Here is a 16,931-nt window from a genome sequence, read left to right as displayed (position 1 = left end):
ACATTTTAATGGGTTCACAAATGCAGTCCTGAATCAAAGACCTCCTAGGAGGAACTGTTTCATTGGTCTTTGTAACTGGCCGGACTATTTTCGCAGAACACCAGAAGTCTCAGATTGTATTGCACACACCGAGGCTGTGAAAGATGATTTAAATCATATATCGAGTTTAAAGTAATTTGTCGAGTAAAGTAAGTATTTATGAAGGTACCAAGGTTTGGTATTAAACGATCGGTGATGGCTATAACGTTAACTTACCTGATTGAATACGTAAAAACAACGTCCGTGTCTTGCAAGTGTCAAACATGAGCACTTATGTAATGTTATTAATAAGTCAGAAAGTAGATTTGCTTTGCCAATATTTTACAGGGGAAATGACTGAACATGTAGCTGACACGTAATAAAACATAACGTGAAGAACGAACGTGTTGTTTTGTTAGCGGTTTAATTATAACCTCAAGGTGGCAGCAAAAACCAGTGAAATATATCTCGTTCCTATCAGTTGAGGACTTTAAATGACGGATAAAAGACAGCGCTTGAGGGTCCAGGGCTCGTGGGCTAAACCTCCGATCAGACCACAACAACCTACTGGTAGGTACAACGTTATACAAAAATTATTAGTAAAACTTATAAGAAAACATGCCATGCACGAGAAAAATAAAGCTGACAATGTGAAGATATAATATATAAAAAATTACAGAATTGTAAACTCAATGTTGCATAACAGGTTATTTTAAAGCAACACATTTTTTTTAAATGGTGCATTCTGGCATCCCATCCCATGTCATCAAGATGACTGACAATTAAATCATCATGATGTTTCTTAATGTTTGGTTGCATTGAAAATAAAAAATGTTGAGATCTTGTTCTATTGACCAGACAAAGAGGAAAAGTAGTAAAAGTTTATTTTGGTTACAAATGTATTTTTTATGCTTTTGTAAAGTCATTACAGTGATGCATTAATGGTTTTGTTAAGATGTTCAACGTTGTTGTTTTATCTTAAGATGTCCAGTCGACAAAAGGGTCATGGAAGTCTGGACCCCAATCATTTGTCTTCCATCAGCCCGCCAACGTAAGAACAATTCTGTTGCACAGAGCTTTTGTATGTAGTTTGGTGGGACGGTGGTCAAATCTCATTTGTCCTTTGTTTTTTACAGAATATCAGAGAGATACCTGCAGAGAAAGTGATCGAGTGAGTGACTCAAACTGAAGCTTTATCAAGCAGATGGTGATTGACACATCATATCAATGTTCTTTTGTTTCTCAGAGAGGCTGGTGACTATGAGATTAGTCAAGGTCATACGGGAGTGTCACGGTAAGAATACAGTTTTTTTAAGCTTTTTATTAGTAGCATACGATATAATATTGTCGCTGTCACACTTTTTGTAAGATTTCAATTTTTTCATGTTGATCACCCTTCATGTTTTTTTGTGGGTTTTGCAAATATTCAATATATAAATTGATCACAGCGAGATTGACAACGATGTTTGTTTAAAAAGCAAATGCAGTGTTTTTTTCCTGTGAAATGTCAGTTTTGGAGGTACAAGCTTTCAGTCCAACAAAATGAGGTTGGACCCTGATCACAGGCCCCGGGACCATTCCCTGTTATCCCTTCTTATGAATAACTTAGCCAACTATAAAAAAACGTTGATTCTCAAGAAAGCACAAAACATCATGGCAGTAAAGATTTAAACATATAGGCCCGGTTTCAAAGACAAGGTTTAAGGCTAGTCCCAGACTAAAATGAATGTGTGACTTGTCTTAACATAACTTGCCCAGAAATGTCTTAAACTGTAACCTGCCATTGTTTTGTCTCAAGATGCACACCAGTAATATATTCTTCTAAGGCATTTCTATAAAAGTGACATAAACATCTTAATTCAACTAAAGCATAGTCCTGTCTTAAGCTAAGCCATGTCTGTGAAACCCGGGCCATAGTTTGGTAACACAAAAATGATCACAATAAACATAATTGTGTTGTCTACCTTGCAAAATGCATAATTTTAACATAGGAATGAAGTATTTAAGTATTTATTGCTTATTTCTGCTGAAATTATCATTACCGTAATGCGTCCCGATTTGCATAATATTTTGTAATTCAAACACAGTCAAATTAAATATGTCATAAAAACATGTCATACCTTGTTTTTAATTAATTAAAAAGCAAATTTGTTGATGCAAGTGTTTTTAAGAAACATCTTAAGATTTCATTTGAATCACTCATAAATACCAAGGTCAGTGTTGTATTATACAGCACATAAGAAATGAGAGCGACTGCATACTGTGTTTCTGTCCAGATTGAGATTAATCCCTGGGTTCCTACCGCAAGAGGAGGCAGACTGGATGTTTAGCAAATTGCTCGCTGAACTGCCCTGGTCTCAGAAGACCAATTATAGGATGATGGGTGAGTGACAGGTTGCCACACAATGGTGGAAAGATTTGAGTAGTTTTGCAATCGAATGAAATATACTAATAATACTCTGGTCCAGTTGCACGTCCACAACAAACGACTTTATTGTCTAGAGTATGTGAAATAAAAAATAAAATAGGAAACAGGAAGTGCTTCTTGATCCATCTTGTTTACATCTTGAAAAAAGGTTCTATATGCCATCTAAATTGCAAATATTTTATCATTCGAGATATTTAAGCAGGAAGCTCTTGAAAGGATGAATTTGGCTTGTAGCCTGTTAACTGTTACCCGTTCCGTATACGGGACACCTAAATTTGCGTCAATATTGTGCATGTAATTTCTAATCGAGACATGACAAACTACATATCATTGGAAAGGTTTAAGACTCTAGAATACAGATTTATTTGGTGTTTTGTAAATAATCTATGTAGGGAGAGTAATTTAACCTTTTTATAAAGAGTGTGCTTAGATTTTTTGCTATCCTTTTGCGACTCGTATTTTTTATAGTATTTTCTAATCAAAGAAAACATAAACTTTGTATTTTTACAATAAACCTTACAACATACCTTTAAAAAAATGTTTTGTGTGTGTGTGATTTTTGTTGTTGCAATAATCATTTCTTTTTTCAAACGACACCAACCGTAAGTCTGTATTCCTAAGAATTCATGAGTTACCGCCATTTTAGTTCCAACATGCGTTGTCATGTGTAGGCTCAAAAAGGGCTCTGACAGTTAACGTTTGAGAAGGATTTTCCCCTGCATGCTGTCTTTGAGCTGATACTGTTGTGATGTCATTTACCCAAACAGTCACATGACCCCAAAAAAAACATCTTCCATCATTTTTCAGAGGAATCTGCGTCAACTGAGCAACTGCCATTGAGATCAATAGAAATTAAAGATTACTTTCATCAAGTATTATAAACATCATTGATCCGGCCCCCCAGTGTTTGTATCACATGTTGGTGTTTATCACACGTGACAGTCTTTGCGTCTATTTACCCCACACAAAAAAACTTTGCATGGTGATTCACTCTTTCCAAGAGTTCCTCTTCATCTCTACATTGGCAGAACTGCCGCTGCCTCAAGCTCCCTCATCTGTTTACCTTCACCAGATCCGACACTATTTGAAAAAGTCCTTAATATACAAAATGTTTAAACATGTGCTTTGGACCAGTGACTATGATTGATCAAACCCCTTTTTTGTGTTACTTTTTTTGAAACTCAGCGAGTTGATTTCAGCTCCTTATTAGGGGCACTTTCTGCTACTTATTATTGACAGACAGAGAAGAATTGTACATTCAAACCTGCATCTGCCATATGAGCTCTAAGGCACATTTATTTTATTTTTGCATTTTTTAATGGAGAAAGTTACTCAAAGAGCATGTGATCCAAAAAACTTTTGCAATTTATAATATTGTTGACTTGTAGTGTGTCATCCACCGCAGGCAGTGCATATGAGGAACCAAGACTCACTTGCTGGTATGGGGAGTTGCCATATACGTATTCACACTCCACTATGAAAGTTAACTCTCAGGTATATCTGTAATACAGTGGTTTGTGGCATTAGCAAAAATTGCATTTTAAATGAAATGTACTATCAAAGTGTTGAAAGGTAATTTATATACACATGTATATATTTGTACTGTTATAGTGGCATCCGGTTCTTACTACACTACGTCTGGCCATCGAGAAGAAGAGTGGCCACACCTTTAACTCATTGCTGTGTAACCTGTACCGGGATGGTAAAGACAGTATTGGCTGGCACAGTGACGATGAGACTTCGCTGGGACCCCAGCCTACTATCGCCTCTCTGAGTCTGGGAGACACAAGAGTGTTCAGTCTGCGTAAACAGCCGCTTCCTGTAAGTCTGCAGATTTTCAGTGTGTCCTCCTGTCACAGTTAAACTAGCATTTATGTTGGGAATGAACGTGCTTTCGAAATACTGCATTAGAAACTAGAGTATTAACGTTGCCCTATGTTACAGTCCACTTATGTGACTATTTTCCATCCACGTCTTGATTTATGCAACTAAACAGAGACTGTATGAGATTTAGCGGCATCTAGTGGTGAGCTTGCGATTTGCAACCAACGGCTCAGTCCCCCCTCCCTTTCAAAGCACTAGAGAGGGTGACACAGTTTTTCATGATACTGATCTCACGATACGTGAGATTCATTATGTAAGGTCTTTATACACCTCTGAAGAAATATTTATGTATATTTTTATGTATTTCTGTCGATAAATCCTCCCAAAAATTACACATGGCACCTTTCAAATTTTGACTAAATAAATCTTAAAACTTAAAAAATGTATCTTTATTTATGATTGGACAACGGTGTATGTAAAGGACTAATGTTCCTTTGATATGTTGGTTTCTCGGTTGCAGGAGGATAAAGGCGACTACACCTATGCAGAGCACCTGCGGATCCCACTGACTCATGGGACACTGCTGCTCATGGAAGGCTGTACGCAGACAGACTGGCAGGTACAAGAACCGCTACATCACATTGAACTGCTGTTAGTAATGTTTTTATAGTGACTGTGATCGCTGAAATTACATTGAAATACATTATAGATTTATCAAACCAGAGCACAGTGCGTTACAAACGTGAAACACAAAGCACCTAACTTAGAAAAATGAATATATTATAATATAACTTATGAAAGTTATATATATATTTTTAATATCGTCATCTGAAACATAGACTGGCTGTAACAAAGTAGTGGCCAAAAGTGATGTCTGGTGGGGAATATTTGTACAGTAAATGCTTTGACGCAGCCTCCGATTAGATTGAACCATCCAAATATGAGTTGTATGGCACAAAGTAGACAAAACATTAAACTTTAAAGGAGTCATGATATGACACTAAAACAGCACTTATGGCTAAAACTAATATTATCGTTTGTTTTAGATGTAATGCAATGTCTAAACATGATTTAAGTTTCAAAAACGCTTTATATTCCACACACTGCATGGATTTATTACAAAGCTCATCGCTCTGAAAAGCAAGGTGTGCTATAATTGGCCAGTAAACCAGTTTGTAGTGATTGGTCGAATACTGCAAGCATGTGACGGAAATGTAACGCCTCTTACCATATTTGTAACATCAGGTTTCAAAGCAATTGTACTGATAGATACGATGAGTATACATTTGGGCGGTCTTAGTCAAATCATAGCACGAAATGACGTAGATTTGAGGGGGTGTGGTTACAAGAGGTGTTTCATGCAGGTATGGGTGAGCATTGGCTTTTAGATAGATTGCATCTTTAATTTTTGCAATTTTATGTGTCTAATACATGCATGGGCAACTTATAACAGCTTTCCTGTAGCTCAGTGGTAAGAGCATTGCATTAACAACGCAAGGTTGTGGGTTCGATCCCAGGGGATTGCAAATACCTATGTAAAATGTATAGGATAAAAGTAATGTAAGTCGCTTTGGATAAAAGCGTCTGTCAAAATGCCCTAATGTAAATGTATAACACAACAGAGACAAAGAAAAACACGTATTCGCGCCATATGACACCTTTACTTGACAATTATTTGACACAAAAACAAACCACAGTATATCAGAGAATATACAACAACAAATTTATAGAAAAACATGACGCTCATAGTAAATAAAGCAAACATGCACTACAGTTTTATCAGTACTCAATCTTTTTTCTTTTCTTTTGCTGTAATATTTTGTAGTCATCCTCCTGGGCCTTAGATCAGTAAGCCTTATGCATGAGTTATGGCTATTTTTTTGCTAAACCTCCTTTAAAAAAAATCAACGCTGGGCTTTTATTCCAAGCTATGCAACATGCATTTTAATGCATCTTTAATCAAATATTTGAATAAAGACCAAACACGTCAATTGTCAAAAGTTGGACATCACTTTTAGCCACTACTGTATATTTGATTATGTTTTAGTGTTTCACAAAAGTCTAATGAATTTGTTGAAAGGTACTACATGCCTATTATTAGCTGGAAGTATCGAATTTATAAGCAAAATTCACAAACAATTGTGGCAACAGGTTTTACAAGGTCCCAATGAGTAATAATAACACAAATGAAGAATTTCACTTATATTTAGGCTACTGTAAATGAGTTTGGCAAGACTGATGTGTCATAAAATGTTTATCAATAAATTACATTGTCAGCATTTTAACCAATTCTCAAACTTTATTTAAAATAGGTTTTTCAAGAAGTTATAAACCTGACAGGAAGGCTTGTTTCGTCTTAATTGTTATTAACTGGCAGCTTGTCCTTTTTCTAAATGTTGTTGATAAAGCCGATACGCTGTGTCAGACTGTGTTCCTCTGTTTTGGCAATCATTACAGCTACAGTATGTTCTGAACATCATCACATTTAGTAGTGATGATCGTGTTATCAACAGTTACAGTATGTGCTTCAGAACATGCTTGAGTCAGACTTTGAAAATCTGTGAAAAGACTTCATTACACAAGAAACTCTGCACTCACAGGGTGTCTCTGTTTAGATCAGGAGATTGGAAAGACTTGGTTGGATATTATCGATGTTCCCCTATTTAATATTAAAACCTGCTGGAGGTTATTTTTGTCCTGTTGAAGACACGGCTTTAAATTCCGACTCCAAGGCAAAACTGCGGGTTCTCTGGTCGGACACAAAGAACAGAGAAAGGTCAGGGCGTTTTATGGCGACACCTTAAAACAGTATAAGAAAGGTCACTTGCAGATTGAGCCAAAAAGCTTTCAGAGAATCTTATTAGGTTGGCGTAACTCACGTTGAAGTGTCAAAATACAACTAACAAGGCCATGTGTTCGGCTGTTAGCTGTGTGCAAAATAGAAAGACGGTATGTTTACAGTAAAAACAATAATGATATTGAAACATGTAGAACACAAACATTATTTAGAAGAACAGCCCCCGTTGGAGACAAAACCACCGCGACATTTCTCAAAATATTTTTTTTTGTGCGCCACGGAAAAAGTCACATACTGGCTTCGAATGACATAGGGGTAAATAAATAACAAAATATACATTTTTGGGAGAACTATCTCTTTAAATTCCACTAGTTTGCACTCAGTATCTGGTATACGTTGGCCTGCCACATCTGCTTGAATCAGCTCTTCTATTTTAACTTAGAAGTTTTAGTCCTGATCTTGTCTTTTCCAGCATCACTTTATAAGGCTTTTGACTAGCTATGTAAACATACCACGATTAAAAATATTAACAGCAATAAAACGAGGCAGCCTAATATACCGCGTGCTTGCCATTGAGGACATAATTGTTGGCAATGGATATTGTCCTTACTAGACATGCAAAAGTGATATTATTTGAAATAAATAACCGAAATGAGTATACACCTTAATTGACTAAATGTCCCTAACCATAACAAATGTTCACAGCCAGGATGTGCATTAGCTCAGTGAAACTAGGCCACCTGGTTGAGTGAATCCAGAAGCGTGAAGCTGATGTTTTAGTCTTTGCATCATTTACGTCATTTTAAACCTGTGTGAATTTCTTTCTTCTGCAAAACACAAAAGAAGATATTTTGAAAAATGTCGGGGACCAAAAAACGTTGCTCCCCATTGACTTCTATTGTTTGGACACAAAACCAATGTAAGTCAATGGGGACCAAAGGATTTTCTTTTTCAAAATATCTTCTGCTGAAGAAAGAAAGTTATGCAGGTTTGAAATGGCAAGAGGTCGTGCCGTGTAAATAATGACAGAATTTACATTTTGAAAATAATTATTCCTTTAATATTCGTTTGCATAGCATCAGGTGGCAAAGGAATATCACGACCGAGGACCGAGGATAAACCTCACCTTCCGCACCATATTCCCAGAGATTGAACATGCCGGTAGGAGTTCCTCGAGATGAGAAACACAACAGCACTGTAGAGATGAACCCGGCTAGACAACAGGTTTGAAGATGGACAGTCGCAGTCCATACTGTTAAATGCATCTGTTCTGTTATACTTTATTTATTCAAATAATTGCAACACGCAAAGGTTTATTTTCATAAATGACCTGTGTTTTTGTTTACAAAAATGTCAATTTTTGCACAAGGCAGTTGTTCACGATATTGTTTGTGTTCTAATAAAAAATGTATGGGTTACTTGTTTACACTGTTGATATGTCCAGTAAACTTTAAAGTGAGCCCCCAATGGGTCTGTTGAAAATTATTATGTGTTCTGAAAATGCTCATTCATAGCTTTTGGCTGAATAACTCAGATCTATAAACCTTTTTTCAGATTTGTGGTTGTTTAGAGGATGGTGACATCAAATGAACTTTGTTTTAACATTCTGATGCTTCAAGCACTTTATAACATAGTCAAAACCCCCTTCTAGTTATTTGGCACATTTTATCATCAAATTAAACCATTTTTGCATGTACTGTATGACTATTCATGGCGACCGTTCAGTACTTTTATTTGGCTATGTCATTATCAAGAGTACATGTAATTGTGTTTTGTGCCCATAGTGTATTTTTATTGGCCGAGTTTTACACTTGCTGTTGTCATTATCCTTTTTTATTAGTCACAGTCGAGTCTTTGAGTAGTTGGTCGAAGGCTGAATGGCTCCCTCTGTCAACACACGTCATCGCCAACCTCAAGAGAGTTCCCAAAGGGCTGTCTAATGTTCTTTATATGACGTTTAAGAGCATTCGAAAAAATATAACCGTGCAACTGTATGTTGGCGAACACAAATCCCTGATAATAATATGCATGTCTTAGAAATCATTTGAGTGCACCCATTTAATGCCCAACAGTAGATATGGGAATAGGGTAACAGCCCTTAATATGGGAAGCTTTGAAACGCTGTTTGCAAAATAAAACAGCCCTTTGGCAGCACTTCTCAAGGGCAGATTGTGCCAAAGAACTTTATCAAAATGTTTAGATACTGGCGACTGTAAATCTCGCTCTCATGCGTTTGCTTGAGGTTTCCAGTGATTTGTTGCTGCACTTTCATTTGAGTTACTTGGCTTTCCATTATATCCCGCTGGCGATGCAGTCCCTTTCAGAGATTTCCCATAAAGACAGACCTGTACATGGAAATAAAGCTTGTGTTGGGGAATGTTAGAGACCCCTGCTGTGTAATGGGATCATTATTTTTCCACCACAGTTAACTTTATAATGTCTCGCTCTCTCTTTCTACACACTGTTAGAGTTAGGTAGAGGTTCATGTTTTATACGCAACATTAATGTGACCCCGGACCACAAAACCAGTCATAAGTAGCACGGGTATATTTGTAGCAATAGCCAACAATACATTGTATGGGTCGAAATGATCAATCTGTCTTTTGCAGAAAATCATAGGGACAGTATGTAAATATGATGTTTTGTGAAGATATTTTGTACATTATCGACCGTCGATATCTTAAAACTTTTTTTGTGAGTGGATGCAGCAAAACGCGAACAGAAATGTGACCCTGGTTCACAAAACCAGTCTTAAGTAGCACGGGAACATTTTTAGTAAAAGACAAAAATGCATTGTATGGGTCAAAATTATGGATTTTTCTTTTATGCCAAAAATCACTAGGATATTATGTAAAGATCATGTTCCATTAAGATGTTTTGTAAATTCCCTACCTTAAATATATGTGTATGGACTGCCACATTGCCCCTGATTTACAACTTAAAATTCTATTTTCTCAATATTTAGATTTATTTGCACTCTCAGATTCCTGAATTTTAAACGGTTGTATGTCAGCCAGATTTTGTCCTATTCCAACAACTCATACGTCAACAGAAATCGTATTTATTCCGCTTTCAGATTGTGTAAAAATCTCAATAAAGAAAATGTATCCATAAGACTGGTTTTGTTGTCCAAGGTCACAAATGACTGGAAACACACCTACATCATTCACTGCTGTACGCTCTTTGGGAAGTACCCACTCAAGTTTGGTATCTATGTGAAGCTTAGAATCTATTTTCTGGGTAATTTACTCTCCACCATGTCATTCCAGCGGTAATCCAATAGAAAGCATTAAAACAATTCCGTTTCTTCCTTTAACAAGTGAGTGTTTACCCAAGAAGAAAAATTCTGTCATCATTTACTCACCCTTTTGTCATTTCAAACCTGTATAATGTTCTTTCTTCTACTGCACACAAAAGATTATATAAAAAAAGAAATTGTTAACTGGACCCCATTCTCTTGCATTGGTTTTGAACCCAAAATATCATCTTTTGTGTTCTGCGGAAAAAAGAAAGTTTGAAAGGGTTGAAATAACAAGAGGCTGGGTTGACGCTGACAGAAATTCATTTTTGGGTGAACCATTACTTTAACAATGGCCTGCTCTGATTGACAACTTTAAAGGTGATTTTCTCTATAGTTTTTTTTGCACCCTCAGATTCCATATTTTCAAATAGTTGTATTGCGACCCAATTTTATCCTATCCCAACAAACCACACATCAATGGAAACCTTTCAGTTTCTATATAAATCTCCATTTTAAAAATTGACCCTTTAAACACGTTTCCTGGGCAAGGGTTCCAAATACCCTATTTTCACACTTAAACTAGTTTAGTTAACCAGCATTAATTAATACCTTTCTACCACTACTGGCCGAAGCATCATTGCATAAGCGTTAAATCAGGCTCAAAGGAACTCTCCACTTTTTTTGGAAATAGGTCCATTCTCCATATCCCCCAGAGTTAACAAGTTGAGTTTTACTGTTTTGGAATCTATTCAGTCGATCTCCGGGGTCTTGCGATAGCACTTTTAGCATAGCTTAGCATAGATCATTGATTCCAATTAGACCAGTAGCATCGCATTCAAAAATGTTGATTTAAAAAAAAAACTTGACTCTTCTATACTAATATCGTGTGCTAAAACTGGCAGAAAATGAAATGTTTTCTAGGCCGATATGATTAGGAACTTTACTCCCATTCCAGAGTAATAATCGAGGAAGTTTGCTGCCGTAACATTGCTGCAGCAGGCGCAGTGATGCTAAAAGTGCTATCACAAGACCGGGAGATTGGCTGAATAGATTCCAAAATGGTAAAACTCAACTTGTTAACTCTGGGGGAGTTGAAAATGAGCATATTTCCAAAAAACCACAGTGTTCCTCTAATGCTTTCAGTAATTCCCAGGTGCACTATGAATATGTGACACACATACTCCTCCTTCCAGATTCTCTGCCGATAGCCTTTACTGGCCGTTTATTAGCGAGATTTGTTGTTAACACCTGTCTGTGAGTGCTGAAAAAGGTTTCTTGTGTCCACAACAGGGGTCTGCTTTCAAATTACTTCAGAATCATGGAAACCGTGTGTATCCTCTGCATCTAAATAATAGAGATAGTTCATCAAAATATTTTTTTGTCATTTATTCACCCTCTTTTCATTCCTAGCCTGAATTACATTTATTTCTTCTGTACAGCACAAAAGATGAACTTTTAATGTCTCTGTGGTTTTGTTTCCTATCCAGACAGTGCGGCCCAATGTTGTTTGTGACCAACATTCTTTATAACATCTTCATTTGTGTTTTGAAGAAGAAAGAAAGTCAATAATAATGATGAAAGAATTTTCTTTTTTGGGTGAACTTTCCCTCTAATCGTAAATGGCTTCAGAAGGCCCAACCTCATTTTAAGCATGTTTTGAAAAGATGTTGTCAGTTGTTCCTGGACCAGACTACTTGGAGTTCACCCAATGTTTTCACCCGCCTAGGATGACCTGTGCCAGACTTTCATCAAGACACGTCCTCACTCCTCTTAATTCCCAGATCAGAAGCCTACGTCACGGGTGTAGACACACAAAGCTAACAGCAACATGCGCTGCATCTGCACAAAGTCATTAGACGTCTGAAGTGTTGTCTGTTGAAATCCAGGCCTGTGTTACATCTCGGCTCTTTTCATTGCTGTCGGTAGTAAGAGCCAGTTTAATGGAGGTCTTGTGGGAAAACTCCTTTTCCCGGTAGAATACGAAAACAACATCTGCAGAGGGAACATTGCACTCTGCACTGAGATTCACACTCAGATTATGCCAAATCCCACATTGTGTTTTTACTTCCTTGAGAAAGATGCAGCCTTAATCTGATTTATTATTTAATATTATATTACATATTATTAAATATTTAATGCATACACACATATATACTGTACGTGTGATTTGTATATAAATAAACTATGTGTCAAACGTTTAAGAATATTTGAGTGAAATTGTCTTAAAAAGGTTTTGATCTGAGTTTCACAGACAAACATAATTGTGCAAATATACTTTTTTTCATTAGAAACTAAAATTGTATTTAGGAAAAAATGTCAATAATTGACTTTGAAAAATGAAGAAAGATCAGCCAATAAGATCACAGAAAAGATGAGTTCTGCAGTGTGTTTAAAAAGCATCTCCGGGTGAAACCTCAAGAAGCTGCTTGATAAAATGCCAATAGAACAAATTCTAGTCAAAAGGTTACTACGCTGAAGATGCTATAACAAGTTGTTATTTGTTGTTTAGATTTTAGTAGCAAAATAATTCCAATAAAATGTTTTTCCACAGTTTTGATGAGCTTCCTATTGTTTCTAAAATGTGAAAAGAAATCTCAATAAGCAAGCAAGCAAGTGTTTTTAAACGTGTGACCCCGAGTATATGCGTTTATATTTTGGATAATATTTTTCTTTATTATTTGCATATTTAGCATTTGTTAGCATTATTATATTTAATTTCAAGACAGGTTAGTCATACTCAAAATTGTATGGTGTACATGCTTTTTTAAATCCTTGTATATGAAACCAACTTGTAAGTTATAACATAAATAACATGTTGAGGTAGCCTAATGTGAGAAACGTATGTTTATGTGATATCCATTACTGTAGTGGAATGATTTGGTCCGTGATGGGTAAGTCAGGAGGATGCTAATTTTAGAAGTGCTTTCCAGGGCCAGGTCTTAAAGGGATAGTTCACCCAAAAGTGAAGAGTCTGTCATCATTTACTCACCCTTCTGTCATTTTAAACCTGTATGACTTTCTTTCTTCAGCATAACACAAAATAAAATATTTTAAAGAATCTTGAGAAGAATCTTCAGCATTAAAGCCATGTATTCGTCTAATGTTAGGATCTGATTTTAATCTTATGTATTGTTAAAAAGATTGTAGAATTGCAAGGTTAAAAAATGTAACAGTAAGATACCACATCAGACCATATCATGTGTGGTTCGTGCAATAACACCCTTCTTACCCTCAAGTATATGCAATCATGTGTTTTGTGGTGTTAAAACAAGCTGTTAATCAAATCGACAATGCGTTCCTGCAACACATGGTCTGCATATCTGTCCTTGACATCATCACATGATGTCGCCTGTTTGGCAGTGGGTGAACGTGTTTATGTATGCTAGTGTCTGCTCCCTCTGTCCCAAAATAGATTCAATATTATTTACAGTAGACTTTACGGTAGCCCCTCTGCGTTTTGAAATCTGGGAAGCAAGAACAAGGGAGTGTGGTTGATGGTTTCCTGTTTTGGTTTTAAAGGGTCATCCTTAGAGCCAATGACGAAACAGGTCCCTATGGTGGTTTATGTCATCAAATCCAGCCCATGGGTTCACTCACTGCACCTAAAGTATCTTCGGGCTCATTGCCTGTCTGGGGCTTATAGAAGTTGAATGTAGTCATCGACAAATCTGAATGATACAGGAAGTGACAGAAATGAAAGCTACGCTTATTATGGATATGAGATCATGGCCGTGGCAATGTGAGGTGTGATTCTTGCCACGTACATGTTGAGCAAAATGATACTTTTAAGGACTTTAATGAGTCGTTCACTATAAAATGAAAGTTTTATGATAATTCACTCACCCACATGTCATACTAGCCGTCCGTGTGTTTATTTCTTCTGGCGAAAACAAATTGAGGCTTATGAGGAATACTCAGGGTTCTTATCCATAAATGTTTTCTTTTATTGTGAAATACTCCTTAAATGGGACAGACACCCAAAAGTAAAAATTCTGTCATATTTTTTTCGCTCACATGTCATTGTGTATGACTCATTTTTCTGTGGAACACAAGATAATGTATTTTGAGAAATGTCTCGGGGGTTTAGTGTCCATACAATGGAAGTCAATGGGTCAACCAATGTTGTTTGGTTATCAACATTCTTCAAAATATCTTCTTTTGTGTTCTGCAGAAGAAAGACATACTGGTTTAGAATGGCACGAGGGTGAGTAAAGGATTGAAGAGCTTTAATTTTTGGGTGAACTAGTCCTTTAACTTGAATACTTTCATGAATTTTTGAATTTCCTATTATGTGGTCTCCCTTTTGCTTTAATGACATCATGCACTTGAGATGGCTTGGATTCCACAAGCTTGTACAAAACCGGATGATTCATGTCATTTCAGAATGTTCAGAAGAGTATTTTTTGTGTGAAAATATGATCTTTGTACAAAGAGGATAATGTGAATTTGCTTGCATTCAGTTGGCTTAGGAAAAGTACAGAACTTAAATATTTAATTTAATATCATAACTCCAAATCTCAATGATATTGTTTGTCAAACCCCTTTTAACTTTCCATTTATGCCAAGTTTGAAAGAAACAAATCCCACCAAAAAACCTTTTTGGACCCAATTCAATGTGAATAGCCAACTCTTATTGCAATGTATCTATCCAGCCCTTACATGCGTTCCTGTACACTCAGCACATATATATATATATACGGTATTTTTAAACCAAAGATAATCTTTTTAGACCAAATTTGCTTATCTTATGCATTTATCATCTTACTCTCAGTTTTATTTTCCTGCCCATGTGTTTGTTTTTCTCTTATTTATTTTCCCTCTGTTGTAACTGCACGTATCCCCTTCCCTCCTGCCCCAACCCCTTCTCTGTTTCCCAACTCCCTCCCCGGCTGCCATTTATTTCAAGGATCTGATTCGGAGGGACTGGTATGGCAGTGGAACTGGACTGTTCTCAGTGGGTGGGCGGAGCCAGTGCAGAGTGGGGAGATGTTGGGGGAGTGAAGCGCAATAAAAGCCTGAGCTGGTTCATCCCTGTCAGTGGCACGCTGAGAAACGGCAGCGATACGACGACACTGCACAAACAGTTCTGGAGACAAAAAGTCTGAAGGCGTCTAAAAACCTGATCTTCTGGAACTTAAGGATAAGACTGAACGCTCTTAAAACAAGAAATCAACTCGCACAGAGAAAACTGGAGAATTGCAAAGTTCTCCCATCACTGACATCTCCGAAGACGAACGCTCAACCATCTAAACCCATGACTGCACGACCTATGGAGACGGTGGGTTTCGGCGTGCTACCCGCACACATCTTGGCATCAGCCATGGAGGAGTTTCCCCAGCATCTGCCTGTACCCAAATGTATGGCGCGGGGTCGAAACCGTCCTAGGCGGGCCAGAGATGCCCGGTTCAAGACCCAGCCGGTGACCTTCGCTGAGATAGCAGAGGTGGAGGAGGAAGGGGCTTCGCCTCTGGAGGAGGAACGTGCGAGACGATCGTTCTTGCAGTCGCTGGAGAGTCTGAGGAAGAGCACACAGACTTTGCATCACGCGGGATCTACACAGAGCTGCCGCACGGCGTCGGCACAGGCGAGTCTGGACTCCAGTGACTCAGACTCGGCGCAGTGAGGGATGGAGGAAAGGCTCACACACATATCTGCTTTTCAAATTCCTGATTTACATCTGTTAGCCTAGTTATGACATGCTTACGATGCAATTTCAACGTGCATATTCCAGTCAAGTTACACTGTGATTGTTTAAGCTCCTCAGCGAGAGCAAAGTTGTAGCATTTCAGAAAGGCAAATTCCTTTTTTTTTCACAAGACGAGCAGTTTTGTATGTAATGAACTTGGACTGAAGAGGTTTTATGCTGTATTCCATTGAAACAGATGTTGTTTCGTATCCCATGTGCCTGTTTAAAGATTGCACAGTCAAATGGGTTCTTCACTGCTGTGCAGGATGTATTGTAGACTGTTGGGGTTTGATATAATTCATGATGGACGTTTGAAAGAGGTACTGACAGACCCATGTACTGTATTTTCATAGAATAATCAGGCATGATTTCAAACCCTGATATTGTCTGCTAGATTGGTGAATTTACATACGGACTCAATGAGGAGCAAATTATTTGACTTCTTAAAGGTATCTTATATTTATTCACAGATTATTTTGTTATAACATAGCATAGCGATTTTAGATAATTGTTCTGTTGACACTGTGGACTTGTAAAGTCACTGTTATTGAAAAAACACAAGCCTTTATACTGTTCTTTGACTTGACCTTTATTATTATGATGTTAATGTGTTTCTTACTTTCTTTCATAGATATGCAAATAAACTTTATAACCTTGGATTTACTGTTGTTTTCTCAATTTATTTTTTTTAAAGGTTTCTTAAGAAAATAATAATATATAATAATACAAATGCCAGAGTGACTTTTAAAATATAATTATCATTATCACTATACTTCAAAATACAAGTACACATCATTATTATCTTTATTACTATCTATTTGTATTATTTCTTTAAAGATATAGACTACAGATAAAATTTATATTGTAGAATTAGTCCTTTGACCAATTACTCAGGTTTTGAAATTTAACCCAACTAGCTCATGCAAAAATGTGGAAT

At 37.0% G+C, this 16,931-nt stretch overlaps 2 protein-coding genes across 2 annotated transcripts; both read left to right on the top strand.

The window, feature by feature from the left end:
• Positions 1-87: 87 nt before the first annotated feature.
• alkbh3 (alkB homolog 3, alpha-ketoglutarate dependent dioxygenase) lies at positions 88-8,485 on the top strand. Its single transcript, XM_056740538.1, has 10 exons — positions 88-188; positions 500-588; positions 1,002-1,069; positions 1,155-1,189; positions 1,265-1,312; positions 2,295-2,401; positions 3,852-3,940; positions 4,058-4,267; positions 4,791-4,889; positions 8,144-8,485. The coding sequence occupies exons 2-10, from the start codon at positions 513-515 to the stop codon at positions 8,246-8,248; spliced, it is 837 nt and encodes a 278-aa protein (XP_056596516.1). The 5' UTR covers positions 88-188; positions 500-512; the 3' UTR covers positions 8,249-8,485.
• Positions 8,486-15,330: 6,845 nt separating this feature from the next.
• Positions 15,331-16,653, top strand: c24h11orf96 (chromosome 24 C11orf96 homolog). The gene has a single exon (XM_056740097.1). The coding sequence runs from the start codon at positions 15,563-15,565 to the stop codon at positions 15,929-15,931; it is 369 nt and encodes a 122-aa protein (XP_056596075.1). The 5' UTR covers positions 15,331-15,562; the 3' UTR covers positions 15,932-16,653.
• The last annotated feature ends 278 nt before the right edge of the window (positions 16,654-16,931 follow it).

The sequence above is a fragment of the Triplophysa dalaica genome, chromosome 24 (assembly GCF_015846415.1).
Source record: "Triplophysa dalaica isolate WHDGS20190420 chromosome 24, ASM1584641v1, whole genome shotgun sequence".
NCBI lineage: Eukaryota > Metazoa > Chordata > Actinopteri > Cypriniformes > Nemacheilidae > Triplophysa > Triplophysa dalaica.
Note: the sequence above shows the minus strand (reverse complement) of the source record. Positions and strands in the feature narration are given on the sequence as shown.

What these genes read in the sequence shown, in the direction of transcription:
- c24h11orf96 (XM_056740097.1), top strand. Translation starts at nt 15,563, where the DNA reads ATGACTGCACGACCTATGGAGACGGTGGGTTTCGGCGTGCTACCCGCA.
- alkbh3 (XM_056740538.1), top strand. Translation starts at nt 513, where the DNA reads ATGACGGATAAAAGACAGCGCTTGAGGGTCCAGGGCTCGTGGGCTAAA. An exon ending in CCTGCAGAGAAAGTGATCGA is followed by an intron (nt 1,190 to 1,264) that starts GTGAGTGACTCA and finishes TTTGTTTCTCAG; the next exon opens with AGAGGCTGGTGACTATGAGA. An exon ending in GACCAATTATAGGATGATGG is followed by an intron (nt 2,402 to 3,851) that starts GTGAGTGACAGG and finishes CATCCACCGCAG; the next exon opens with GCAGTGCATATGAGGAACCA.